At 48.4% G+C, this 27781-nt stretch overlaps 1 protein-coding gene across 3 annotated transcripts in view; it reads right to left on the bottom strand.

Annotated features, from left to right (window-relative positions):
- Positions 1-5943: 5943 nt before the first annotated feature.
- The window catches only part of LOC103820465 (chromatin remodeling regulator CECR2), a 92444-nt gene continuing 70606 nt past the window's right edge, over positions 5944-27781 (bottom strand). Inside the window, exons 6-19 of one of the 3 annotated variants that reach the window (XM_030238142.2) lie at positions 27385-27434; positions 24926-25095; positions 24126-24203; positions 19201-19357; positions 15365-15494; positions 15039-15076; positions 14863-14954; positions 14463-14589; positions 12654-13087; positions 11416-11544; positions 10518-11334; positions 7577-8981; positions 6613-6718; positions 5944-6408 (exon numbers count right to left, since the gene is read on the bottom strand). In XM_030238142.2, the coding sequence (XP_030094002.2) occupies positions 6403-6408; positions 6613-6718; positions 7577-8981; positions 10518-11334; positions 11416-11544; positions 12654-13087; positions 14463-14589; positions 14863-14954; positions 15039-15076; positions 15365-15494; positions 19201-19357; positions 24126-24203; positions 24926-25095; positions 27385-27434 (3739 nt within the window). In that variant the 3' untranslated portion in view covers positions 5944-6402. The other 2 variants (XM_050984233.1, XM_030238144.2) reach the window with 2 other exon arrangements.

Raw genomic sequence — 27781 nt, 5'->3', positions numbered from 1 at the left:
AACCCTCCTGGAGGTAGAAATGCCAGGATCAGATGTGGGAGCCCTGCACTGGGACCAGGAGCAAACCCTTGTACTGGCAGATGGACAGATGGACACTGCTGTGCCTGGGTGGCAAACCCCAGGGGCACACAAGAGAACACTTGTGAGCCACTGAGGACACCCTAATTTCATGAAGAGAGTAAATGTGCCCTCCCCAGCTGCTGTCTGTGTGTGTGCAGAGGAGGCAGCTGGCAAGGCCAGCCCTGTGCCCTTGTGCTCACGTGGGCAGTGAGCTTTCATCTCTGCCCTTGGCAGCCACCGACTGCAGGGAAGCCAGCAGAGGGAAAGAGGCTTGAAAGCTGCAAGCAAGGAGAGGGGAAGGGTTGGCATATGATACAAAAGGGAATCAGAGGACTTTCCAGACTAAGAGTTGAGGCCTGGGCTCCTGGAGCTGCCTGGCTGGCTTCAGAAAGGGAGATTGCTCCCCTGCCGTGTTCCAGCATTTGAGTGCACCAGGTGCCTGCAGGTCTCTTACTCATTTCATGTCCAAAGGAGTCCCCAGTGGCTCTCTGGTCTGACTTTGTTCACAACAAGGGAATTGTGCTCACACAGAGTCAATTCTGCTTTCATTTAGAAGATATTCTACTTACTGCCCTTATGCTAAGTGAGCCAAGTGTTTCCAAATAAAAGGGACTTGCTAGAGTTGGTGAAAATCCCAATTAAGCCTCAGTCCTAATTAATCCTTTGTCCCCCTCTTTCCCTGGTGGACATAGCTCTCTCCTGGATGCGCTGTTCACTTTGATATGCACCTTTCAAAAAGAGGAAGACCTTTGCCAAAAGAAATCTAGGCCATGGCTGCAAACGAAGGAAAGAAGCCCTCAGTCAAGGCAAGACCAGCAGTGTTAAATCTACAAAATGCTCCACGGTCTCTCAAATCCTGCATGTCAGCCAAGGTGAGACAGTGATCAAAAAGCACAACACAGCTCACTTCAAAGGTACACTTAGATGTTACTATCTAGTTTCAAATCCATTAAACCCTGTCCTGAATTTCCCTGCCTAGGGATGGACTGAACCTTGCCCTGGTGGTCCCCAGGAGCTCCTGTTGGGAGACAGCTGGAAATGGGTCCCTCCCCAGCTCTTTGTCAGAGTGGGAGGTGGGCAGAGTGAAAACCAGCAGGAGCAGTTCAGTATGTGCTGGTTAAAAGGGTTCTCCTTCACTCACCCCACCATGTTAAACAGGTACAGATGGGGAGAGGCTGCAAGGGCAAACTTTGAGATGCTCTCTCCCTCACAATAAACACAGGCTCTTAAAGCTCACAGGGGCTGCAGCTGCAGCCCTCCTTGCACAGCCTTCTATCTCAGTCCTGGCCTTGCAGGAAGGACCTGGCACTCACACAACTGCTCTGCAACCACCAGACCCCGCCTTAAAGCAAAACAGAAATTCTGCAAGAGCAAACTCCTCTGTTCCTCCACTGATGCACCATAATAAAAACTTTTTAAGGGGATGCTCTGATTAAGTACAGACCCAGTTGCATGGCTGCTCTGCAGCAAGGGGAACCAGGACCAACTACACCATCACAGATTGCACTGCTGGTCTTCTCCAAGCCACCCTTAGGGATGACACTTCCCTGTCACTCATTTCAGCACCTTCTCTGAAATTCCACAGAGCATACAGCAACACAGTCTTTTCAGAAAAGGAAAGCAGAACAAAGTCATCAAGAACAAAGAAACCACCCTGGCTGAACAGAGAGATGAACAAAAACCTGACAGGGATCAGTGGAGAAAATAAAGAAAGGTTGTTTTTTAATTATACTTTCATTTTAAATGGAGAAGTGTTGGGGTGAGAACGTGCAAGGGAGCTGCCTCAGTCAGCAGAATGAAAGACAGTCTCTGTGACTTGCTTTCAGATAAGACATCATAAAGCTGATAGCTCTCCAAGACCCTGAGAAACCACACTTACAAAAATATACACAGGCGATTTGCTTCGAAAAGTCTGCATGGAAAAGGCATTTGGCAGACAAGAAAGAATCAGAAGCTTCCAAGAAAAGTGTCTCCTCAAAGTCACAAATCAAACTAGTTGGACCTTGAAGCTTCAAATTTGCTTTCCTCTTTTGTCCTCCTCATTGCAGGCTGGTGCCTTGGATTGCTACTGAGTGGTTTGGTGGGTCACACCATGGAATTTATAGACTGCAAACTTCTTCTAAGTTTGCTAAAAGTCACAGTAAGCCTCAGTGACTGCCCTGTCCAGTTGAATTGTCAGGGCCTGTATCACCTAAAATGCCCAAAGATTCGGAGTCTCAGGGGGATTTTATACAAGAGCCTTTGCAAAGGCAACTTGACATCCAGGGAGTTTGGGAACACCCCACACCACTTAGGAAGGAGGAAATGGTGGGGAGAGCAAGAGGATAAAAAGGTAGAGTAGCACACAAAGCTCTTCTGAGAACATTGGAAATTTTTGTTGTGCTTAAGCATGGTCAACTTCATAATTGTTCTATGTATTATATAATCTCATTTAGCATTAAATCTGTAATTATAGCAAAACACATCCTCCAGATGGGAAAAGTAATAGCTACAGGAAATTTTGCAAAAATCACTAGTTCAGGATGCTTTCTGAAAAAGGACCACCTGGTAATAAATTGTACTACAACAATGCTGGGAATGCACTGCAGTTTTGCTGTATTGTGTTCAAAATTTAGGATAGTGGCACAAGCATGGCACTCAAAAGCCATGTTATTTTAAAGTGCAGCTACACTTCTCCTGCACTGCAATCCAACCCGTGGCACAAAACACCACTCTGTACATAAACAGCTGCAATGCTACTCTTCTAAATCCCTCCAACCTATCCTCCACAACATGTACAAAGCAGCATGGTTTGGAAATCATGAAATTCACATTATCTGTTCCTCCTTACATTTGCACAGGTATTCCAGCCCAGCAATCCTCTCCCAGGGCTGTTCCCTCTGAGGGGAATCAGTTTTCAGTGATTGGCTCAGATTGTACCTAGCAAGATTGGGCTCTGATTTTCAGGGGATCCCTAGATACTGTAAGAGGGAAAGAAAAACCCCCAACCCTCACTTATGAACAAAGCATTTGAAAGTCTGCAAACTCCAGTCTAAGACTCCAGCAGCATCTCTCCACCTCAGCATGTCCTGTCCTCAGGAAAGCCCAGCCATAGCTCCCTGTATTCTTTATAAAAACTTTTCTAACAGAAACCATCTGTCCAACAGCAGCTTGTTAGCCACTTTAATGAAAATTACTGACTACATCAAAAGCCATTTACCTAGAAACACTTCAGAGGAGTCAGCTTCACTTCTTGGTTTTGTTTTCCACACCTGTAAGTCAAACCCTTCTCCCAGATTTCCCTAATATCTGATATTACCCTCAGATATGAGGGTATCTATCATGTCTAACACTGCACTACCCTCTCCAGGCATACCAAAAGAAATTTTTGCCTTCCTTAGTTGTCTCCTGTTTTGACTGAGGCTTGGTACTCATCCAGAGGCCATGACCACTAGAACCATGTTTTCAGTGCCAGTTCCAGCTGAAGTGGGCTTCAGGCTGCTTGGAGAGTTTTTATAGCATCTAAAACCTTCCTGTTCTGCAACGTTTACAATAGGCTGAATGAGAGGCCCATTCAAATATTCAGCTGGCTGTGATACAGAAGACAGGCTGAACTATGGCAGGGCTTCTTTGCAGACTCTACATTCACATTTCCAGAGTTTTCAGTGCTTTGCTGCAAACTGTACTTTCCAGTTCCTCTGTTTTTAAATCTGTTATTTCCAATTATTTTTATATCTACAGTGAATAAGACTACTTTACAAGGAGAAGCAACTGTGTTTGTCCCAGGTTTGTTGTCTTAAAGAGGAGTTATACTTGCACAATTTTTCATTAATATCTACTACTGCTTCTGTGGCTCTGTTCAGTGAAGGATCTAGGCCTGCCTTTTGGAGCAGATGGAACACCTCTGAAAACCACTGCCAGCTGATGAGCCAGATTTGGGACAAATTTGTAAGAGATATATAATAATATTCTTGGCTGGGGAAAGCAGACCCATTTCTCAAAGGTCAACCTTCAGGATCATCTCTTCCAGTTTAGATCAATCCACCAGTCACAATTGCTGCCTGACAGATGAATACAAACGAAAAAAAACCCCACACCAAAAACCCCACCTTCCCTTTCCTAATGTAATGGCATCTGTAGATAGATGTTGGAAGCCATTCCCAATACATTGACAGATGTCCCAGGCCCAAGCAGCCAGCAGCTACAGCTCCCAGGCTGGCTGCAGCAGTGGGTAAGAACTGCATCTGGAAGCACACTCATGCAATCACACAAGGAATTTTAACTCCTGTTAGGCTTGGAAAATGCCTTGGCCCTAAACAGCTCATCAGAGGCAAAAGTACTGTAGCAACAGAGAAGTGAGGCTCACTGGGCACTAACATGGCAGTCCTCCCTTTTCCCAACTATTTCAGGAAAGAATATTTCTCATCTTTTGGGCTTCTTGTACTTCCAAAAGCTTAGGACAGAAGGAGCAATGGCTCAGTCAGATGCTACCTGCCATTGACTTGAACAGCTTGTGGTAGATCTACACAGCAGGACAAAGGCAGCACAGCCATGCATCCTGGTGCAATCCAGCTAAAGACATGGGTGATGGCACCATCCAAAATAAGAAAGCAGACAGAAAAATCCTCCAGAAACTGGAGACTTCCTCCTCTAGCTGTTATCACACAGACTAAAGGGCATGTTGCTCTGTCCTTCTGCTGCTGCTATACTCTGTCCCACTCCTTGGCAGACCCTCTTTTTAACCACTGTCCTGTCCCAGTGCAACCAGCAGCCTGCCCACAAGAGCTGTGCTCCCAGCAGCTCTTGCTGCCCAGTCTCGTAACTTAACAACTCCCCTATTTTACTCCAGCTTCCCCAAGAAAAATCAACTGCTTATTAGCTGTAAGATGTGACTAAATGCAGATGAAATTCCTACAGAACTCACTTGAACAAGCAGGGGCTGTCCAAGCACTGGCACAGAGGCTTTTTCCCAGTGCAGTACTGCCACTGGCCCTGTAGGACCTGCTGCTTGACAGCAAAGTAAAACCAACTCAAGTGGAGCATGCAGCCCTTTTGTCCCTCAGCTCCTGAGCCAATCAACCTCAAGATCTAACTCTGAATGAGTGCTTGAGTGCTTCCCAATTCACTTGCAACTTGCAGATCCAACAAATGGCTCACACTGCAGTAATCCTACCATTCCCCCAAGGCAGCCCCTTGCTCTTCCTCCTCAGCAAAAGTGCCCAGGAAGCCTGTGGCACTTTCAGCTTCACTGCTGCTAAGAAGTGAATTTAGCCCAGGGTCAGAGAAACAGGTGGGGACTCGGCTCCTCTTCTTGGGCAGCAGGGCAGTACAGATTTGCACAAAATTGTTCTACTGGATAGGTGCTGCTCCACCAGCAACTACACTGGTTTCACCAAAATAAGTTTTAAGATGACCAGTTATGCCATTTTCTGTTTTCTAGAGCACAATTTCTTCCATCAGAAAGGCAGGGAGAAGGGAACTATACTAACAGAAGGGACAATGCCATGGGTGTCCTGCCCTGCTTTCAATTCCTGGTCCTGGTTTCCTTGTTCCCCCATGATGACAGGAGCTGGAAGTGCACTCAGGCCCTGGATCCAGAGGGGTGGAGGTGAGGGTGAGAAGGGAAGGAGGAAGAAGACAAGAGAAAGAGGAGGACATGTTATGCTCCTGAGCAATTCCCTCTATTAAGTCAACCAGCCATGAGGTCGTGTCTTGGTTGGAGAGGACAGGAAGGAAGACAGCAAGTCATCCACCACACATTTCCTCACCTCTCCCCACTGCCCCCAAACCCTCACCTTATCCTGAAAGATTTCAGTGTGATATGATTGTAAACAGTTAACGATTCCTCCAGTGCTAAGCCCACTACAAGCTGGGCCCACCCCCTCCCCCATTATGTACAATACATTCACCAACAACAGAAATTTATTTAGAAAGGCAACAGGTTCAATTCTGTAAACTGGATCCAGCTCCAAAACACACACGTTAATACTACAAGTAAAATTCCATCATCATCCTCTTCCACCCTGAAAAATATACCTGAGTTTAGCAGTCAATGAAAGTTTCCGCCCCCACCCCCGCCCTCCCCACCCGAAAAATCCCTCAAACCCTGAATGAGACGCAGTCTCCTGTCACAGAAAGCCACTAGTTTGGGGTGCCCTGTGATGGTGAGCCAGCTCCTTGTCTGGCTGGGCCCAGCACCTCTGTGGGTTTCCAGCACAAAATCCGGCACGGCGCCGTGCTCCGCAGACCCGGAAAGCTCCATGCTGCTGGGGCGAGGGGAGGGTGGGAGCAAGGCATGCCCCTCCTCTCCCTTGTCCAAATCATGTGTGGCTTTCCTCTTCATGAAGTCTGTCCTTTCTTGGACTAGCTCTGGAGGAGGAAGAACAAGAGTTGGAGCAGCTTTAGAAAGGAATAATCTCGTGATTGCATGCAACCAGTTCAAAGCTAACACTAGTGATGTGCCCAAGTTAACAGCTTCCTCCAGTTCTTCCCACCCTCATCAAACACCTCAATCCTGTAACCATCGGGAGGAAAGACTTGCATTTCAGCTCTGCTCTCTCTAGCAGCCCTTACTTGATCCAGAGGCAACGCTGATGGTTTTTGTGATGTCAAATCCTCCCGGGACATAGTTGCTGTAGGCATCTTCGGGAAAGGAACTTGAGCCTGATGCATTTGCATTCTGGAGTCAGGTTGAATGGAGAGAGTTTTAGCACATGAATGTCAGCAGCAAATCCCCACTCTTGGTTAAAACTACTTCATTGAAGGCATACATACAACATTAGCATACAAGCATGTGTCTTGTATATTCTGTCTGGCTTCCCCCCAAAACACGGCCCTCAACCCATGCCATTCCCCCAATGGCTTAGCTTTAAGCCAAGTTCCCTGAATACTAGAAAAAGGAAGGACTTGATGCTGTGCTGAGGACAAAACAGTAACAGTTGAGGAACATTAATAAAAACTGAACAGGGAATTGTTGGAGTAGCAGTATTTTCCACTTGGGAATAAAACGTGATACGCAGTCTCAGTGAGAAGTAACTTTCTGTGACGGAAATTTGACACAGAGAGAAGGGGCAAAGAAAGAGGAGGGAAAAAGAGGGCAACATTAAGGATGTTCATAACAAGAGGCAAACTTCCACTTTAGTCAGTGACTCTGCCCCACTACAAGCAAGATTAAATAAAACATTTGCAAAGAAAACGGCAAGAGTCCATGTGATTAAGAGATGCTCAACCCTTGATGACACATTAGCAAAACACTGTCAGGGGAAGCTCAGCACTGGTGTAGGGATGAATGAAGCAGGCTGACAGGTTCTCCATGACAGAGAGTGCTCCTTGCTTTAAGGAGATGCAATGAGACTCTCTCTCCATCTTAGCACTCTTACTCCAAGAGTCCAAGAGCCACCTCTTAGCCTTTCAACTTGACTTGCCATCTCCTGTGACTCGAAGCCATATCCCTTCAAGGGTATCCAACACTGATGGTCACCCAGGCATCGCCCCCCTCCCCCTCCACCTTGCCTTCTTGCAGAAAACAGGATCTTACCCCGAGGGTCTATACAAGTCCTGGGGTGGCCCCCCCATGCCACCTCCACTGCCTCTCTGATCCATCAGCAAGGCCTGAAAGTGACCCATGTTCTCCTCTCGGCAGCGGTACAGGGGGCCCTCCTGAGAGAGGCCATTGGCCTGGCTGGAGGCTGGATGATGAGACAGGTGAGCATTCATGGGCGATCCATAGGTCCTGGGCTGGAAGTGGCTGGCAGGATGCCGGGATCCATAAGGAGAGCCAGTCTGTAGCATCACCCCATGGGGAGGGAAAGCCGACGGGCCGAATCCCATCCCCGCACCCAGGTGTGGCGGGGGGGCTCCGTAGAGGAACTCCCCAGCTGCCACTGAGCTCTGCCTCTTAGTGGCTGCATTGTGGTTGTCCAAATCAAGAAACTCTTTGGGACTCTCCGGTCTTTCCTTGGGCTCCTCAGACTTCTCATCTTCAGGCCCCAGCTCCTGCCCGTCGCTTGGAGAAACCTCTTTGGCACTCGCTACGTCCACGTGGTTGGGAGAGGCCAGGGCGGCGCTCAGTGCCTCGCAGCCCTGCAGGCCGGCGGGGCCCCGCTCCGGGAAAGGGGGCCTGCCCAGGGACGGGTGGGCACCGGGGTGCCCGCTGGGGCTGGCCTGGGCGTGGAGAGGTCTCTGCCAGTCCGAGTAGCCCTGTGGGCAGCCGTAGTAGGGCGGTCGCTGGTAGTGGTGATAGGAGGGTTGGGGCTGCGGCTGGTAAGGATACGGCATTCCCTGGGGTGGCCGGTACCGTGGGAAGACACCCGGATGGGCGCTGCTTGGCTGGAAACCCCGCGGGGGAAAATGCTGGGGGTGGGAGGCAGGAGGAGGTGGCTTCCCCCCCATGACAGGGCTGAACCCCTGCAGGCCTGGGTTGATGTGGTACCGCCCAGCTGAATTCGGGTATTCCAGACCGGACATGTAGAGAGGATGAAACTGGTTGGGGGCGGCCCCCATGGAGGTGGCGTCCACACCAGGGAGGCCGGTGCCCTGTCCCATGCAAGGCACGGCTGCTTCGGGCAGAGCCTTTCCCCCACCGCAGAGGGGCTTCTCCAGCAGGTTGGCAGCCAGTCCCTTTCCCTCGGGGCCAGCTGCCGGCCCCTCGCCCGCCGCCCCATTCTGAGGCAGGGGACCCCCTCTTTCGGAGGTGGGCACCAGGTCCCTCACACAGCCTGGGTCACCGGCGTAGCCGCTCTCTGCTGACCATGGACCTTTGCCCTGCCCTGCCTTCAGGTCACCCTTCACAGCGGGGCCATCCCCCTCCCCATCCGGGGGCAAGGCGCGCCTCGTGCACTCCATGGGCAGCGAGGGCTTGGGATGAGGTAGGAGTTTGGTGTAGGCCCCATCGGGAATGCCGATGCACTGAGCCTTCTCGTCCATGCCTGCCAGTGCGTCCACTGAAAGAGAGGGAAGGAAGTCAAACACGTCTCATTTTTGCAAATGTGGGTGATCTTTAAGAGCTGCTTCTTTTAAGTGTGCTTTTTTTAAAACTGCTCATGAGGTTGTATCTCTCTCTGAAAGAAGGCACAGGCAGACACTGCAGTTTGCAAGCCACCACTAAGTGACAGCCCCTCTGGAGTAACATGGCACATGTGTTTGCTCTGACACAGAGGTGTGCAGAGGCTGCCCAAAGGAGAGGCAGAGATGGGGTCCACACGACAGCAACACAAGGTGTTGGTCTACTGGCAGCTTGATTTCAGACTGCCTTATCCCTTCTGGTAATAGAATTGTTGAATAGTTTGGGTTGGAAGGGATCATGTAGTTCCAACCCTCCTGCCATTGAGAGAGACACCTTCCACTAGATCAAATTGTTCAAAGTCCCCTCCATCCTGGTCTTGAACACTTCCAGGGATGGGGCATCCACAGCTCCTTTGGGCAATCTGTGTCAGTGCCTCACCACCCTCACAGTAAAGAATGTCTTCTTAATATCAAATTGAAGGCCACCCTGCACAAACCCTGTTTGCATCCAGCCTGGGCAGAAGCACCACCACGCCCTGAGATACTGCAGAGATGATCACAGCCATATTTTAACCAACTGTGGTTCAGAGATGAGACTGCTCTGTCCTGCAATCACTCAACATTCTCCCCTCTCTCTGTTCTATATCCAGCCAGCTAAATTATGATGATAACTTTTAAGCAATGCCACACAAGGAAAGAGTTTCCTCTTAGTGCAAGGCACACAAGGGATTGATAAAAGATACAAGGGTTTTGATCTCTAGTTTACCAGCTAGAATTAATAAAAAAAAAATTTTTTTGATCTCTGAATTTTTTTGATCTCTACATTAGGTTTTATTTTTAAGGTTCTCTTTTTTTTTTATTATCTGTAGTTTACTGGATAGAACAAATGAAATTCAACCAGAAAGAAACTGGTAAGGGCATGCAGGACATGTTGCCATCCCACCTGAACTGATACAGCTGCTCAGGGGCTTTTGGGCAGCCCTGGCGTGTGAAGATTTTAAGATGTTGAGAGCTCATAAGGCAGATGTGCATTTCAGAGGAGAAGCTATACTTACACACACTCAAAGGAGTATATTTAAGGCATTTATTCACATAACATCTCCTCTTCTTACCTAACTCCAGATCCAATTTTTATATTAACTCCAGGTGAGCTCTAGAAGCATTACAGACTATGCTTTGCATTTGCACCTCGTGGCACACTGATAACTTGCAGGTAAAGCTGGGACAGAGGGGACCTCTGGCAGGCTATAGTGAAACAAAACAGCCCTAGAAAAATCTAAGCAATGCCCTGAGTGGAAAATGTATTCCAACTTAGATTAAAAAAAAAAAAAAAAAAAAAAAAAAAAAAAGGTATGCATAAAAACTCTGTTCCCCCCCAAATATTTAATCAAGATTTGAATTATTTTCTGAGCGGTGGAGGTGACAGATGCAGGCAGGGAAGGTCAAGTGCTACCAGTGGGCACTCAGGGCGTTACCTTGGTTGCTGTCCATGTCCATGGTCTGGCCAGTTGGATCCTGTGAGCTCCCGTTTCCCATGGCTTTTGGGGGCTGGCCGCTGGCAGAGGCAGCGTGAGCCAGCTGGGGAAAGGGCCCGGGGAGGTGCGGCGGGGGCGGCTGGCGAGGGTGGTAAGGCACACCCGGCGGGCACACGCGGGACGACAGCTGCTGCATGGCGATCATCTCCGGGCTGTCCAGCATGGAGTCCCCACCCTGGCACCCTCTTTGAACCTGAGGTGGTCCCCCAAAGAGAGCGGCCGGTGGCTGCAGCATCCTCTGACCGGTGCCTTTGCCGGGTGGTCGGATGTACCCTGAGGGAGGCACCCCGTGAGGTAGGAAATTTGATTGCTCGCTCCACTGGCTGGGAGGCAACGGCGGCCTCATGGCCCGGGGGTCCATCATGTGACCCAGGACCCGGGGCTGGAGCGAAGGCCCCGGCCCCATGGGTGCCTTCTCCTCCGACCCCATGGCAGCCTGGCTGGCGGGGCCGTGGCTGCCGTTCCACAGGGCCGGATGTGCACGGTTCAGGTACTTGTAGGGACGGTACATGTGTCCGGGGGGGACCTCCGAGCCCTCCGGCGGCTTCCCCGGGGGCCCGTTGTGCCGTGGCGGGAGGAAGCCCTGCTGGAACTGGGCCGGTGGGTAGACACCATCGGGTGGGGGGCCACCCACGCGGCCCAGCTGCAGGGAGCCCAGCCGGGGGCCCAGCCCGGCCACGTGGGCCGGCGCCGCGCACGCCTGCTTCTCCGGAGTGCCCAGCCGGTGCCCGCGGTGCTCGCTCAGTCCCACGGCCGGCTGCGGAGAGAGAGGGGTCTCAGTGAGAGCCGTGGCACCTGCGGGGCCTGGGGTGCTGCACCCCACGCAGGAGGGGCTTACCTGCATGGCAAAGTGCTGGTGCTGCTGCACCGGGTCTCCGGGATGGGGCTCGGGCACTCGCGGAGAGCCGTACAGTTTGGTGGGATCGGATCCACGCAAAGGGCCGAAGGTTCCTGGCACCGCTGGTCTCTGAGGGATGGGGAGGGGTGCAGGAGGGAGAAATAAAACAATTTGTGAAGTGCATAAAAGCAGCAGAAGTACTGCAGGTGAGGGGAAGCCAAGGCTGGAGTAACCACACAAATAAGCAGCTGGACTGTTTTGGAGGTACTGTGGAAAAGCTGCACACTCTCTTCTGTGAGGTGACACAGCCTTATCAAAACTACTCTGTCACATCTCAACCACTCACCCCTGAACTTAAGGCTGCAATACACTCACTTGCCACCCAAATACTGGGGGGCAAGAAAGAAGGCTGGAGGGGGCAGTGGTTTGATTCAAGAAGAGGAATGGACCACAAGAGCATGGAAGCAGGAAGACAACAGGGAATGTGCTGGATTTCCGTCAAAATACTCAATGCCTCCAGCTCTCCTACCACCTCCCACTATCTGCAGCATAAGAATCACTCTAAAAATTTTGTTTGATCTCTACCTAAAAGGACAAGGGATAGCCTAGATCTCAGAAGAACAGCAGATACACACCATAAGCCATCACTGGTTAAAATGGAAAAGGCAGTGGGTGAGGAACAGCCCAGAAGGGAGGCAGAACAGAGGTTGCATTCAGAGAAGAAATGCTGGGCTAAAGATAGGTCACTGATGCAGTCCAGGGTGGCCTTTGTTTGATTTAGTTTACTGCTTTTATAAATACACAAGCACAAAATGCAGTAGTACACAGATGGCACGTAGTTACCAGGCATCTGTAAACAATTGAGACAAAAGACCAGATTGTTCAGCTTCATAAACTGGGGGTAAGGGAAGAAATGTTACAGCTTTGCACACTGGGGCTACTCTCCAAGGAGAGAAGAGAACAGGGGCAGTCAGAGACATGGCTGTCTCTCATGCCAGCCATGAGAAACATTAGGAGATTGACACCACCTAATATGGCGAAGTCTTAAATTTCACCATTTTTAATCTAAGGGCTGAAAAGGTTTCACTTGGAGGAACCATAGCTCTGACCCTTTATCTCAGGGAAAAGGTTCCTGACGTACACTAAGGATTTCATGGTAGGAAGTTTCATTCCCCCTTACCTCCCCTCCCTCCCTCCCTCGTCCTGATGGGCAAAGGACAGCAGGAACTGCTCCTTACCATCTGTCCAGGATGTGGCACAGGGCTGGGCATGCCGCCGTACTGCAGGGAGCAGGGGAAGCCTCGCCCATTGGAAGGGCCCACTTCTCGAGCAGTCTGCATTGGGTTGCCACTTGGATCATCCACAGAGGACGAGGAGAAGGAGGAGGAAGAGGAAGAGGAGGAAGAAGCAGGAGCCCTGGAAGCAGCTCGATATGGTGGAGGTTTTCCTCCATTTTCCAGGCGTTGCTGTCTCTTGCCGGGCCCATCTGGGTCTCGTGATCGAGTCCAGACGCTGCCTGTGCTGGAGCGGCCGGTCCGCCGGCTCCTCTTCTCTCGTCTCCCGTCCTCTCTGATCCAAAACTCCTCATCTGTGTCTCCATCTTCCCCAGGGAAGTGCTTCATCATTGCTCGGTGGAAACACCTTTCCAAGTTGTAAGCCATCTTTGTGTATTCTGCAGTCAAAAACCCCCAAGAACGTCAGAGCCTCGTAGAGAGAAGCAATTAAACAATTATGCAACATCAGATAAATCATCTCCCCTCTGCCAAGTTTCTCCAAGGAAGACTTTTGTTTCTAACTAGTTGGCTTTGGTTCCTAAACTCCATAAGCAACACAGCATCAGTTCTGTTCAGTAACCTCACCAGAGGACAGGCACACAGGCATGACAAAGTACCACTGGCAGCAGGGCCTGCAGAGTCAGCGTTAACTCAGTGTTCCAGCCTAGTGCCAAGAATTACATTAGGGGAGCACCACCTCTGCTCGCAGAGATGTGTGACCTGCACAGTTAGCCAGCAGGAGTGCTGAGAGAAGAAATGTGAACTTCCAGCAATGCTATTTGATTACTTTCAGAGGCTTTTCTTGGACTCGTTCAGGTCTCTGCTGTGGGCCACAAGACAGAGGAAAATCAGCAAACACATTTATCTGTGTAGTTTCCAAAGCACGTGTTGACCCTGACACAAAAGCTATTGCCAACACCAGTGTCCCCACTGCATCATTTCTACTGGACAGTTCTGCTGAGATGAGCTTTTACTTTTTGTTGAGTGGATAGGAAAAGACATGTGAGAGATGCTGGTAACAAGGCCTTGAAGCAAGTGACTTTCCAGTTGTTTCCACTAAACTAACCCTGAAGTTCCTTGAGGAACAGACCTCTCCCACTGGCAGTGCAGGTATGCTTTTACTTGCAGCCAACAGCAACAAGCTGATTTGTTCTTAATGTTGCTCTCCCTTTCTCACCAGGTGTTGCTGGCAAGACAGTCTGCAGTGATGACCCACCATATGGGAACTGATTTCTTATCTAAGCAACACATAGAATTTTAATTGGCATGGCAATTAAACCCTGGATTTCCCATTTGCACACTCACATTGTTCCTTCAATAGCCAAGGAAGCTAAAAACTACATTTTCCATCCAAAGGACAGGCTTGGTTCACTCCTCACTTTCCTGTGGTACTCAACAAACACTGGCAGTTAACCAGACTGCAATGGTTTTCAAAGTCTGTATTAGTTACTATGAGGAAAAGGGACATACATAAACACATGAAGGGATGAGCTCAGAAAGAAACAGACTTTCCTCTCTGTGTTTTCTGCCTTCACCATCTACAAACATGGCAGTCCTTAGTATGCCATGCCCCAATTCAGCATGACCAAACTGTGCTAAAAGCCTCACTAAAACCCAGTGCATGTCTCAGTAACTATTACCCTTTAATCTGGTCTCCCAAAAATATTCTGCAAGAGAAGAACCACAAATCAAGTACTGGTGAGGAGGAAGAGGGCACTGCTTGCTTTGGCTGAGCACTGCAAATAGACAAATTTAGCATCTTACTGCTCTTACCACTGCCTTCGCCGTTGTACTTGAGACAGTTCCTGAACATGGTCTTCATATCACCCACAAATTCATCCTTGGTGCAATACTGACCTCCATTCAACTTCTTCTCCATGCTGGAGATATCCATGGGGGCCTGGAATACAACCAAAGTTCTCTTCAGTTACAGAAAGCACAGTGGGGTTTACAAAGTCAGAGCTTAAAGAGGGCATGGGCAGCAGAGGATACTCTCCAGAGAGGCAGCCATCCATCTTTGGTTTCCTTGACTTGTAAGGCTAGAAGAGACTGCCAGAATCACGGAGATGGACTGTGAGAGTAATACAGCCCATCAAACTTCAAAACACTTTCAAAGAACTGCATCCCAGCCAACAAAGTGCATCAGTCAAGATGGCTGAGCCACTTTCCATACCTTAATGATCTGGTAGTAGTTGGGAGCATACGATTCATCAACGGGCTCCAGGAAGGGCCAAGAGTCCTTGTGAGCCTTCACCACATCTAGAACTGGCAGTAGCAAGAGAAAGGTAATGGTTACACTCACACACACAGAGAAGTATTTCACTTGGAGAAAGCTGGGGTGGGACTAACCTTTGTACATGGCTGTGAACTCATCGTCCAGTTCAAAGCTGTAATGGGAAGCACCACAGTGAATATGCAGACTGAGGATAGATAAGACATGCTCTGTACTTCATCTTCTCCTCCACCCATGCAGTGCCATAATGCTGGCCAACAGGCCTCCTCACAAACACTCCTCTCATATGGACCAAACCCAGATGTTTCTCAGCTTACTCCTCTCACTGTTCTCCATCCTTACTTCTCCCTCTGCATTCCTGTGAATGATCACACTCCTCTCCTTGCCATACTTACTCTGCTTCAATACACTTGTGTGCTGCAATGCCCCATTGTGTACTCACATGTCCTTGGTCCTTCGCTCTTCCCTGCCAGGGGAACTGGGATCCAAGTGGGAAAGCTCAGGGGGCAGCTCCTTCCCCTGTGCCAGCAGCCAGGCCCGCTCTTCACGAAGTTTCCTCCTCCTGGCCCGTTCTGCAGTGGGAAGAGATGAAAAACCACTCAGCACTCTTTGCCCACATTTTGCAGGGAAACAGAAGGTGTTCCTGCAGCTCTCAAGACCTCCAGTGAGATGGTCTTGTTCTTTCAGCAAACAGCACCACCAGCACAGGAGCAGGTGAGGTGAGAATACAGTGCACCATCAACACACCTCATCATCCTCCCTTGGTTACAATCACCAATTTTGAAGCACCACTGTAACACAGAGTCTGCCTTAGGCAACTTCCAGAAATGGTGGGGTACAAAGAGAGAAGTTCAACACCCAGCCCTAGGCACAGCTCAGGACTATGGAAAGAGCTGGCTTGTTGTTATCTTCCTTTAGGGGCTTCACCTCAGGCAGGTGAACTTGAGGCAGCTGCCTTTGCATGGAATGGGATGAAGAGCAGTGCTGAGGGAAGGAAGTTCTACCAGCTGAGTGGCAATGAGTAACTGGGGTAATTTTTACCCTCCATGGCTGGCTTTGGGAAGATTGCTCAGGTAGGTCTTCATGGCCAGCAGCCAGAGTGAGCAAGTTGCCACACACGAGGGCCACTGGGACAGCTTGCATTTAAAGAAGTGAGACACAGGAAGAAGCAATGCTGGTAATATAACCTGTGGTTTGCAACTAGACAGCTGGCTAACAGATTGCTTCATAATAGAAAGTTTATGGGCTCTTATGAACCTCATTTCCTTTTTCTTATAGGAAATCTGAATTCATTTGATTTGCGAAACACCTGCGGTTGGACCAACCTTCTGCAGGAGCAGAATTCTGTGAAAGTAATGGTCAGAGAGAGATGACACAGGAACAGGCCACGTCAGGGAACACCCAGAATGAAAGAAAGATGAGGGAGACTTGGCTAACATCCTCTAGCAGAGGCTCTGCCTTTGGAAAATGACAACTACTCAAGAGATACCAGCTCTGGTGGAAAAATGTTTATTTAAGTCCTACTCTGTCAGTCGAAAATAAATTTGGGATGGAGGTTGAGAGCACAAGAAAATTAGGAATAGCTACAAGGTGAGTGTTTGTAAAGATATTAATTTACAGATATGTTAAAGACTGGTAAAAGAAAGCCCAGATTTCTTGTTAGAAGACTCAGGGTAGCACTGAAGTTGGGATTATAGGATTTACATCTGAGGTGTCCTACAGAATCTAAGAGAATTGCATGACCAGAAGTCCAACATCCAATTTCAGGTAACAGAGAATATCTGAGTTTGTCCAAGCACTGTTCAGAATTCATGCTTCTTTCATACAATTAGCAATCCTTAGATGGCGTTGCAATGGATGCCTAAGGGAGAAGGCTGAAGAGAACATGAAGTGATTATTTGGGCAGTGAATGGAAAATCTTGTGACAACAGCAGCCAAGAGGTAAAACTTGTGCAGATTTTAGAAATCCACCATTGTCTGCCAAGGATCTGACCTGGTAAACTGACAGGAATCAAGGAGTGCTACCCTGGTACGAGATCTCAGCTAGGGTTAATAGCAGGAGCCTCTACCACAGCTAGTGGTACACTGTGTGTTCAAGATCACTGGCAGAGCTCATTCTCATACTGTTGGCCTGGGTTGGCTCCTACCCAGCAGATTTCAAAGTCTAAATAATGCCCTAAAAAGTACCTCAACCAGCTAGAAACTCATATATGTGAGAGATTATGTTGAAGCAGCACCTGGAAAGAGAACTGGGAAACTCTAACCTGCTGTCATGGTAGAAATCTAGAAAGCTTCCCTAAGTTATAAATTCAGGAGAGTACAGATGGGCCCAGCAGGAAATTTGCTACCTGGGGGGTGTGTTGGAGTTGGGGAAGTGTAATCTCAGGCTGGAAACAGGAATGTGATGTAAAAACAGGAATACCACCCAAAACTGAGAAGGTGAAATTCATCACAGAGAAGATATTTCACATCTCCCCTCTACAGTAGGCCATATAAAATTAATATGACATTCAAAATAGACTGAAAATTAGAAGAAAATCTGTTACCCTAAAATTTCTGTTGTTGGATGTCCAGTTTTAACAAGTCTGAACCAAGTAAAACAAATTACATAATTTTCAAATCATTTCCCCTCCATCATAAGAATTGTCATGACAGCAAATGCTAGTGGTGGATGTGCTTGGCACTAAAAAAAGATCATTAAGAAGCCAGTTTTACCTGGAGAGCTGCTGGTTCTGGGGATAAAAAAAACTGTAGTGATTGAACTGAACAAGTCAACATAACCTTTGCAAACAGCTTTTGCACCAGCTTAAAAGAAGATTTCTCCTGACTAAGCCTAAATGGACTAGAAAAGAGTTTAAACTAAGTGAAAGAAACTTCACAAAACAAAACTAAAGCACCTGTGCCAATAAAAGCAAGAATGTATGCTAACTTGGCTTAAAAGAGGCTACTGCTCAACCTCTCACCAGTTTCTCTGCATGGCTCTGATGCCTCTGAATCTAGTGATGTATTGATTGCATTCACCTAGAAAAGGAAGTGGCTTATACCAAACCAAAACCATTTTACAGGAACATTTATCTTTGCAGCTCATGTGGAACTTCAAGACTAATTTTGTCTATAAAGATGAAGCATTAAACCACAGAGAATATGCAATTTGCCAAGGGAAACAGATATCTGTGGCAGATATGGAAGCTAGATGTGTCGAGATTTAAAGCACCTGATTAGCTAGGACTAGCAACCAGGAATACACAAAGGCCAAGGAAGTAATTGGTTTTTCTAATGGTTAGAAAGGTAAGCAGGTAAAAGAAGCTATTCTTAGATAACATCTGGCCTCCTACCAAACATCTGGTAGCAAACTGTTTCCTTTTGGAAAGTTTACAAGGGGTTTGCATGAACTTAATATTTTTTTCCTTTTCTGATTCTTTATCCACTTTGGGACTCATGATACTGATACTGCCCCACATTGCCACAGTTTTCTGAGGATGTTCAGCCTTTCTGTGGAACTACAACAGCCCAGCCAGTCACTGTGGTTAAAGCAGCAGCTAAAGGAATCTCCCATAAGGGAGGCCAACAGAGAGAAGGTGATCAGAAAGGAGCTTGCTCTGACACCCACACCTGCCTGTACTGGCTGAGTGCCTGATGTCTGTGCCTTGTTCTGATGTATTCAACACAACATGGTTGTTTGTTCCAGAACAGCTTAAATCAACACTTAATTCACAACCACAAGCGTTTTAGACCAACACCTGAAATTGCCACCTCTAGTGTTCTATGCAGCCTGGTCCCTTTATCTTTAGTTTTCCAATTGGTAAGGCCAGCAGTAATATAAAAATACTACTCTTGCTACTCCCATGTTATCCCATTCCCTTTCTCCTCAAAGGGAAATCTTCTTCCATCATGCATTGGGCCAAAATAACCAAATGCTATCCCAGTGAGAGCAAAGCAAGCTAATCCTGCACACAGGGAAATCATGAGGAGGAAAGTGGGGAGACAGAACTGAGAAACAACATGAATAGCAGGAGAAAAAGATTTGACAGCTGGGGCAAGGAAGAAAATTAGCACAATTTGAAGAAGACAACACAGTCTAAAGGTGCCCTAGAGAACAGCCACCACCACTGAGAGGACAGACAAAGGAAAAGAAACTACAGTCAGACCAATTTATCAGAGGTAAGCACAAGAAAAGATTCTCATTAGTAAGTCTGGCAGGGGAGGAATGCAAATGGCAGACTTTAATTCAAGATCTCAGTCCTGACTTTGAAAGCTTCCACTCCTGCTCCACATTACCTTCCACTGCTTTGACCTTCTCCTCCATCTCCCTCTTCCTCTCCTCCTTTAGCAGCTGTTCCTGCTCCCTCTTCTGCACTGCTATAAGGATCTGGCGCTCCTCCTCTTCCTCTCTGCGCCTCTGCTTCTCCATTGAGCTCAGAACATTCGGGTTTACCTGCAACAGAATCATGCACCAAAAACTTTAACAGGGTGGCTCATTGAAAGCTGAGCAGAGGCAGGTTTACTTTAGGAGGTATTAAAGCACACCTACAATGAATGACTGGGAGGAAAAAAAAGGGAAAAAAAAAGGATTTGAATGTACGATTTCCTAGATGAAAAGCAACATGGAAAGGGAAGTTATTTGCCAAGCAATGAAATCCTACTGACACAAGGACAATGGAAGGAGAAGCGATGGGTTAGACAAGCTGCCATTCTGTCAGGGATGCACCGTGCACATTTCTCTTCCCTTCTGGGCAAAGGATTCAGGCTGTTGACACCCTTACACAACACCTCTACCTCTTCCAGCTAGCAGAGCTCTGACTGTAACTGTGAGAAGGACTACTTTGCCAAACCTGTCTCTGCTGAAAAACACAGAATACTTCAATAGGAAAAGCGTCTGGTACAGCCTTGCGTCAAGGTATCATTAGGAATGTTTTCCTTTCCTGTTCAAAATTTCTGTGTGCTAATCTCCCCTGAACTGGCTCTCATTTGTTTGTTTGGACAGTTTTCCTGCTGGGTCCCAAAACCAGTTCTCTCATTCAAGGACACCTGGCTCTTTATTGCCCCACTTTCTTACCTCCCCACTGCCAGCAGGTTGCAAGGCTGTGTTTGATCCTACTTAAGACTTCAGGCTTCCCAGACCAGGGGCTGCCTGCTCCTATTTCTCCAGTAAAGTATAAGGTGTGTAAAGTATATGGAAGTGTGGAATTATCTTTATTACCTTAATTTAGTTCTAAGACAAACGTATCAGTCATCCACCAGCCACTCCTACCCCTGTCACCAAGATATGTCTGCCTTATCAGCAGGGAATATCAACCAGAAAAGAACAATGTACATACAAGTTTGCTCCAACTTCACTTTCAGGGAATAACCAGCAACCACCACTTAGGCAGAAGGCATTTCCTGAGGATTAGCAATCAGCTGGGGTCCGTTGGCTGCTGCTCAGACCATCAACTTCTCCAGGCCCATTATTAATCCCCAGGGAAAAAAAAAAATTCTGGCACCACGATTACTATTTTGTCCTTGTTTCATTGCCCTGGAATGGAACCTGGGGGTGTTTTTGGTGAACGCCTAGAAATGTTGTCTGGTTTCACTGCACATTCATTGCCCCTCTGCCTCCCCTTCCCCTACACAGCCCTGTGCTGCCCTGCAAACTCCCACTCCACTTTTCTGTAGATGAACACCATGCACCATCACCAGCAGAAACTATACATTAAGAGAATTATGCTTCAACCACCAACAGTCACAGAGAAGTGTCCAAGAGAGGGTCATGGGACTCTTGACAAAATTAGGACCATATCCTGCATCTAGGGACAGACTGGGCAACAAAACCCACCTATTCCATGCTGATCCTTTAAGGTGACACCCAGAGCTTCATCTCACCGTGAGAGAACCATTATGTTATTTTCCATTTTATATCTTTGTCAAAATGTTATCACTTTAGTTGTCTATCTCTTTCCAAGGGACATCATTCTGTGAGTTCAGGTGCCTTGAGATTAGCCAGCTGGTCCTCACAATTAGTTTGATGTTTGTTTTGCAACCCCTCATTCCATCCAATAATTCCTAGTTATGCTCTTCTGGGAGAACATAAATCCCCTTTTTCTTCAGTCACATTCCAGCCTTTACCTTATGGACTTCCTCAGACACACACTACTCCCACATTTCTACAGTTAGATTAAATGTTTTCTTATATAGCAACCCTTTCAGTTCCTTGGCATGATTATTCCAGTTGTCTCTCAGACCTTTCCTCCCTGATCAATATCCAAACACCAAGTTGCCCAGGACTGTGCTATGACAAGGACAACAGGTCAAGAACCTAGAGAATTGGGTTCCACATTTCCACTTTTGATTCTTTTATATCCTTTTCTCAAAATCTCTGCAATCTGAATTGCTACTCATAAACTGCAAACAGCTTCCTTTCAGACCTGATCCTGACGACCGTCAGTTTTTTTCTGACTTTCTTGATAAATCTTTAAATTGCAATAGAAACCAAAAGAATCAGGTAAAGAGGAGGAACCCGCCACCAAACTTGGTATGCCAAGATATTTTAATGAGGATGTGACCATCAGCCTTTACATTCTCAAACCAGTAGATGTACGCCAGCTTGGCATGTTAGGATTTCTTGGATTGCTGGTACACAGGTGAGACCTTCCCTTTCCCTGGATTAATACAACTTTCATCACTCATGGAAACAGAAACACAACATCCAAGCTGCAGTGCTCACACCAGGACTTCTCCAAGCCTGCAGGGCACATTCAACACCCTCAGCTCTAATGGCATGACACAGGATCCACAACAGTCTCCAGATCAACCCACCACAAATATGGCATCAACAAAGCACTTTTAAACAAAGGAGAGGGTGTCATCTTACCAGATCTAGAAAGCAAAGAAAAGGGAAAAGCAGAACCCACAGACAGTGTAGTGAGCCCCAAGGACTGCACCAGACACCCATAATTGCACTTACTCCCTGCAGCGCTTGCAGGGCAGCAACAGTGCTGCATGGGCTCTTTGAGACAGAAACATGGGCTCTTTTCAGACACAGAAACAACCTGATTTTCAGAGGCACCTCTGCCTGTTGTCCCACCTAAGTCCATTGGGACAACAGGCAGAGGTGCCTCAGCTCAGGGTTAAAAAAAAATACACAAACATGAACCAGTAAACTCCTACTGGGTTGGTGGAATCAGACGCCTATTGGAATGACAAAAGCAAGAACCAAGCACAAGTTAAACTTCCTTCCTGATCACGGAGGTGCAAGGACAGGAGGCTTCTCCAGCTTCCTCCCCGCTCGGAGGATAAATACCACAGTGACCAAGGCATCACCACCTCCTTCCCTCCGGCAGAGAGCACTCCAGGACAACGTCGCTGCTGTCCCCTGGCCCTGGGACTCAGAAAGAGCCAAACTTCTGCCTTTAACTCTGCTTTCCAGACACTGGGTATCAGACTTCAGGGGCAGAAGGGCAGAAGGCGCGGGCACCCTGAGTGCCCTGGCCCCTCATCCGCCAAACCTTCCCTGCTCAGGTTTCCGCATCGCTCTCCTAATGAGGGTGCTGCTCAGGCGGCTCCTAATGAGGAGCTAATCTGAAACACCTGTTGAGAAATCCCCCGCAGGATCAGAAGCCCATGGAGCAGTTACATCTCCAACTCAAGCAGCAGCCAGGAGAAAGAGGTCACCTGTACCAGACTGAGGTTTTCTCCCCCAGGCTCACCAGCTGCCCACCCTGGCTTGAGGAATAAGCCATCAGACATGCTGGCACTTCCCTGGCTGTCCTGTGGCAGGGATGGCTGCCACATCCTGCTGGGGAGCAGTGTGACCATCACCACTGTGGTGCTGGCTGGCTCCCTGTCCCGGCACAGCGGGTGCCAGGATGGCCCCTGCTCTCTGGAAAGGTTTCACTGGCCCACAGGCGGCAATTAACAGCCCTCAGCCGCTGCAGACCTGGAGCACCTGCGGTACTGATTAGCATCATTCAGGCTCCATGTGTTTCCCACTCCCCTCCTCCTCTGGGATTTCTGCTGCCTGTGAACAAACACGTGTCCCTGTGCTTCCTGCATGGTGGGCTTTGCAGAGAGCAATTCTGGCCCCAAACTGACCAGTGCTGGGGTCTCATTTTCCTCTCGGCAGGCTTTTATCTGCAGCATGATGAGAGGTTCTTCCTTCCTTTTATTCATCTGTTTCTAAGTAATTACATTTATTGCACAGGGACCTGTACTTTCTCCTTTGTTTTGGGGGAACCCCTGACTCTAGCTCACATGGCATATTCCCTGCAGCCTAATTTCCCAGGGTTTGACAAAACACCAGGTAACTACGTTTCCATTACGTCTACAGTGAGAGATTATGCCCCAGACTGATAGAATTGAGACAATTTTTTCCTCTGAAGCTAATCTGGTGTTGTCTGACCGATTGCTTTGGGTAGCAGTCACCAGTTCAAAGACCCCCCATCTCCACAGCCCCGTGTCCCTGCCTGTGCTTGTGTGACTGTTAGGGGCTGTGTGGTGAACTGGATCGGAAAACTGATCTATGTTAAAAATAACCCCGACCAAAGAAAAAGGTTATATTTAACTCCAGTCATTTTCCTGGGTCTGGTTCACTGCACAGACCCTCAAGCACCAACAGTGCTGTTGCACTGATGGGGTAGGGAGATGAGGGTGAGGAGGCATGGAAAGCGTCATTTAAGCCCACAAGGCTGCAGTTTGATAAACACTTCTTTAAGTAGCCTAAATTGTGACTTCCATTTCCAGCTGACCCCCTCCTAGCTCAGCTCCATACTGCATCAGTCATTCTCTCCCTCGGCGCTATCTACACCCTCATGTGTTTGCAGCCTCACGTTTTCCCCTTGGCTGAATTTCTGTCATTTCCCTTTGTAAGCCGGTTCTTCTAGCCCTCTCATCCTTCTTCAACTTTTCTTTGAACTGCCTCGAATGTGCCAGCACTTTCATTGAAGTGGAATTCCCCAGACTGAGCGCAGATTTCCATATGCAGCTGCAGCGGGGTCTGCGGCGAGGCCGGTTCCCTCTGCGATGCAGAGGGCAGCACCTCCCTGCTCGCCATAGAAACCCCGGGTGTCAGCCTGCCTTTGACGGGCATTACCACCCATCTCTCTTTCAGCACAGGCACTTTCAAGCGACTCCTTCCCACTGAATGGCGATGCTGAGGTTTAGCTCATCCCCCAGGAGGCATCTGCTCTGCCTCCCTCCGTCGTCCTCCCCCTCGCACCCCCCCTCACCTCCTGCTTGATTGGTTTGATGGGCTGATGGTCAGACATCCACCTGGGAGAAAACTCTGTCCGCTGCAGACGCTTCTCCTGAAACAGGGTTGAGAATTGAGGGAAGGAAAAAGAGAGTGGAGGAAATTAGGGCACATCGGTGACACTGGCAGGAGAAACTCTGAGGGCTAGAAGTGACCATGAAATCCCTATTAGCTTTACAAGGGTAGCAAACAAGCAAACTGAACTCAATCCAAGAACAGCACGCTGACTGCAGAGCCTGTTTTACAAAGCCATCCAGCCGAAGGATCCCTTTCCAGATCTGTCCCACCTGGAAACACTCAGCTGACGGACAACACCCTTCAGAGTTTTGGGGCTTAGCTAGGACAGCTAAGCAGCCAGTGCCCCTTCAGCAGAGCCAGCAGAGAAAGGGCAGTAAAAGTGGAATCACAGGCAGTTTGCATAGAAAAGCCAGGCTGTAAATCGCAGCAGTTCAAAAGCACAGAGATCCTCTGCTAGCAGGAAAGGGCCACGGGACATGGCTGAAGACAGTAACCCCTTCAGCCACCCTACCTACACTGCTGTGCAATCACCAACCAGATCCTCCAGCACCGACTCCAGCACTGCCACTGCATGGGGGAGAGTCTTCCCCCCATCCACACATCCTCAACAGCCCCAACATCCATGACACTTGCAGGCTGTAGGTGCAGGGAGCAGAACGGACTGACAGGCTGCTTGGATTTAGCTCTCCTTCACTCAGCAAGCATCCATGCTCTTGGAAGTGGTCAAAGAGAGGTAAACAGGATGTCATGTCTCCTCACCTTCTGTGCAATCATGTTGCAGATCTCCGGCAGGAAGTCTTCACTCAAGAGTTTGTAGAGCTGCCTCTCTCTAAGGGAAGTCCTCTCTCTGAAGCTCTCTGTGACCTGCCTCCACTCCTCTTCCGTCTGGCACAGCAACCACCATGTCCCACGGCCAGGCCCCTGGGACCCTTCAAAAACATGAAAGGATGTTATCTCCACAGCAGTTATAACTAACAGCTCCTCTCAATCCCTTCTCTTCTCTTCTCAGGGCTCAGGAAGAGCAAAAGACCCTGGCAGTGGCCACTGTTACAGGAAACATTTCATTTGCTATAGACCCAAAGCTCTCTTCATGCACCAGAAGCACTGCTACCTCTGAGAGTGATGCCAAGATAGAGAGGAAGTACTCAGGGGAAGAAATAATGGTGCCACATGGCAACACACAGGTAGTGTGACATCCCTGTAGCAAGCCCACCTTCCAGTTATTGCAGACTGGAGAAAAGAATTTGTTTTTTGTAATGGGGGCTGTCAGCCAGAGCAGGACATAGGGAACTGCAAATGTTTGATTTAGTCTGGCAGCAGAATAAAGTCATCAAAAATAATGTAATTTGAAATTTTTTTTTGTTTTTTTTTTTTTTAAAAAAAGCACTGCAAACCATTTCTGCAGGGAAACAAATCCTCCTGCTCCCTGCAAATGAAATATTTTGTTTGCAGGCACTTGAAAGAGCAGAAGAGGAAGCAAAGGACAGGGTTCATCAGGCTGCCAGATGAGGGGGAAGTTCCAAAAGTTCACATCCCATCCCTGCTCGATCCAGAGTGGGATTGAAGCAGATCACCCACTGCTCTGAAGCATGTCCCAACCACCAAGACACTTTGAGAGCTGTTCCACCTTGTGTGAAACATTTGAATATTAATTGTGAAGGAAAGGCTCTCTTGCATTGTGGTTGGAACACCCACCTGGAGATAGGGAATGTGGTTCCTGCTCCACAAATGTTTACACAGAGCAGGGAAGCCTCATGGGTTGCAACTTGTATGCTTTTGCCCCAGGATGCTCTCTGAGCAGAAAAAGGTTGTTGCCCTTTTTTTTAGGGGGGTGAGGAAAATTTTGGATCAAACACCTTCAGACTGAGGGGTTCTCAGCTCCCTCCAGACTTTTCTAGGGCTAACCACTGGCTCCCAGAAAGAAAACAATGGTCATCAGCACCACTGGCAGATGTCATGCACCTTCTGAACACATTTTCAAGCAAACTAACAATGAAAAACGAAAAGAAGTAAAAAAGCTGAACCTGACTGGGCTTTTGTGGATCTGGGCTGCGAGTGGCTCTGATATGCAAGATGTCAGGTTGCCCTAGGAAAGCTGGAAAGCTGCAGGCTCCCTCCAGCACCTGCCCTCTGTCAGGTGCCTGGGGTGCAGTGGCAGTGGCACAGAGTTTCAGCTCTGTGAATGCACTGGGGACTGGTAACTGAGACAGCAAAGGTCCAGCCATGTGCTGGCTCTGCTGCTCTGGCTACACAAAGCCATCCATCCCTTGCCCACGTGCAGCAGGGAGCTTACCTGCATCCTGCCCCCAAGCCTGCATCCTTGTTTCCCATTCCCTTGCCAGCTGCCCACGGACAACTCATTTCAATAGCAAACAGGACTGAGGCACTGCTTTGTGCCAGCAGAAGATTACTCTGCAGCTGAAGTGACACAATTTGCTGGAAGACAATGATCTGATAAAACCCCCAGCGCCTCACGCGCATCGCTCCGGCTCTGCCACCCGGCTCCCGAGAAGCTGGAGTGGCCGCCAGGAAATCTGAAGACAAAGGGCAAATGGAAGGAGGCACAGGAAAGACAATGCCACCCTTGCCTTTTATTGTGAGGCAACAGGCAGGCTGAGTCCCTGGGTTTTGTGGAAGCCAGTGGATACACATGTATGACAAATGAGTCCCAGCTCCCTTGAACTCACTTTCACATCATGTTGCTAACTCGCTTTTTGCCTCGTTAACCCTTAGCTGGGTACCCCCAAGACATCGTTTCCCACTCTCAGCTACCCAGTGGCCACAAGGAAGGAAAAGTGAGAGGATCAAAAAGGTTCTTCCTTCCCTATCTTTGCATCACTGACTCCACTCTCTTCCCCATCTAAAAAAACACACCTGCTGACAAGAAGGGTGTGTTTTTACCTTACCCCTGGGAGACTGAGGACTGTTCACAGCCTGCTTTTTTTAGGTGAGCCCTTGAATTCCAGTGTATCCCAGTAGGTTAGGTTTCTTCAACCCAAACTCAGCCATGACAAAATGGGAAGCCTGCAGGTGCCCAGACTCCCAAATGTCAGGCACTCTGTGACACAAACCCCTCCTTCCAAACTTGGCCCTAACCACAAGCAGAAGGACTTCCCTGAGAAAGGCTGGGCTGTCTCTCAGGCATCTCTCTGGGTTTTGGTAATTTAAGAGTCTTACTAGTGGGTGGTATCAACCCCAATACTGCAGAATCTCTTTACCATTTCTTATCTGAGTCTCGTGGATAAGCAAACTTTCTTCTGCCTTCTCCCTACAAAAAAGAAAGAGAAGGAGCGATACAATAAGTACATTACTTCACATCATCGAAACACAGCTGTTTCTGAGGAGAAGAATAGGGAACACCACAATTATTCAGTGCAGAGCAAAACCATGAAAAGGACACTGCAGAACACAGGTTTGATACATATTTTCAAATATATATTTATCATAGCTTCATAGAGTTTTTATAAGAGAAGGGTGCAGGATGAAGTTTATCAAGTACAGTATCACAGTTCTTACAGGAAGCATCCCAAAATCTGTATGGACTCAAGTGGCCAGGATTTCTGGTTTCAAGCCACAGAATGAGAGTATTGTTTATCAGGAGCAAATTCCCTAGCA

Source organism: Serinus canaria, chromosome 1A (genome assembly GCF_022539315.1).
Source record: "Serinus canaria isolate serCan28SL12 chromosome 1A, serCan2020, whole genome shotgun sequence".
NCBI classification, from domain to species: domain Eukaryota; kingdom Metazoa; phylum Chordata; class Aves; order Passeriformes; family Fringillidae; genus Serinus; species Serinus canaria.
This window is presented reverse-complemented; position numbering and strand designations above follow the sequence as displayed.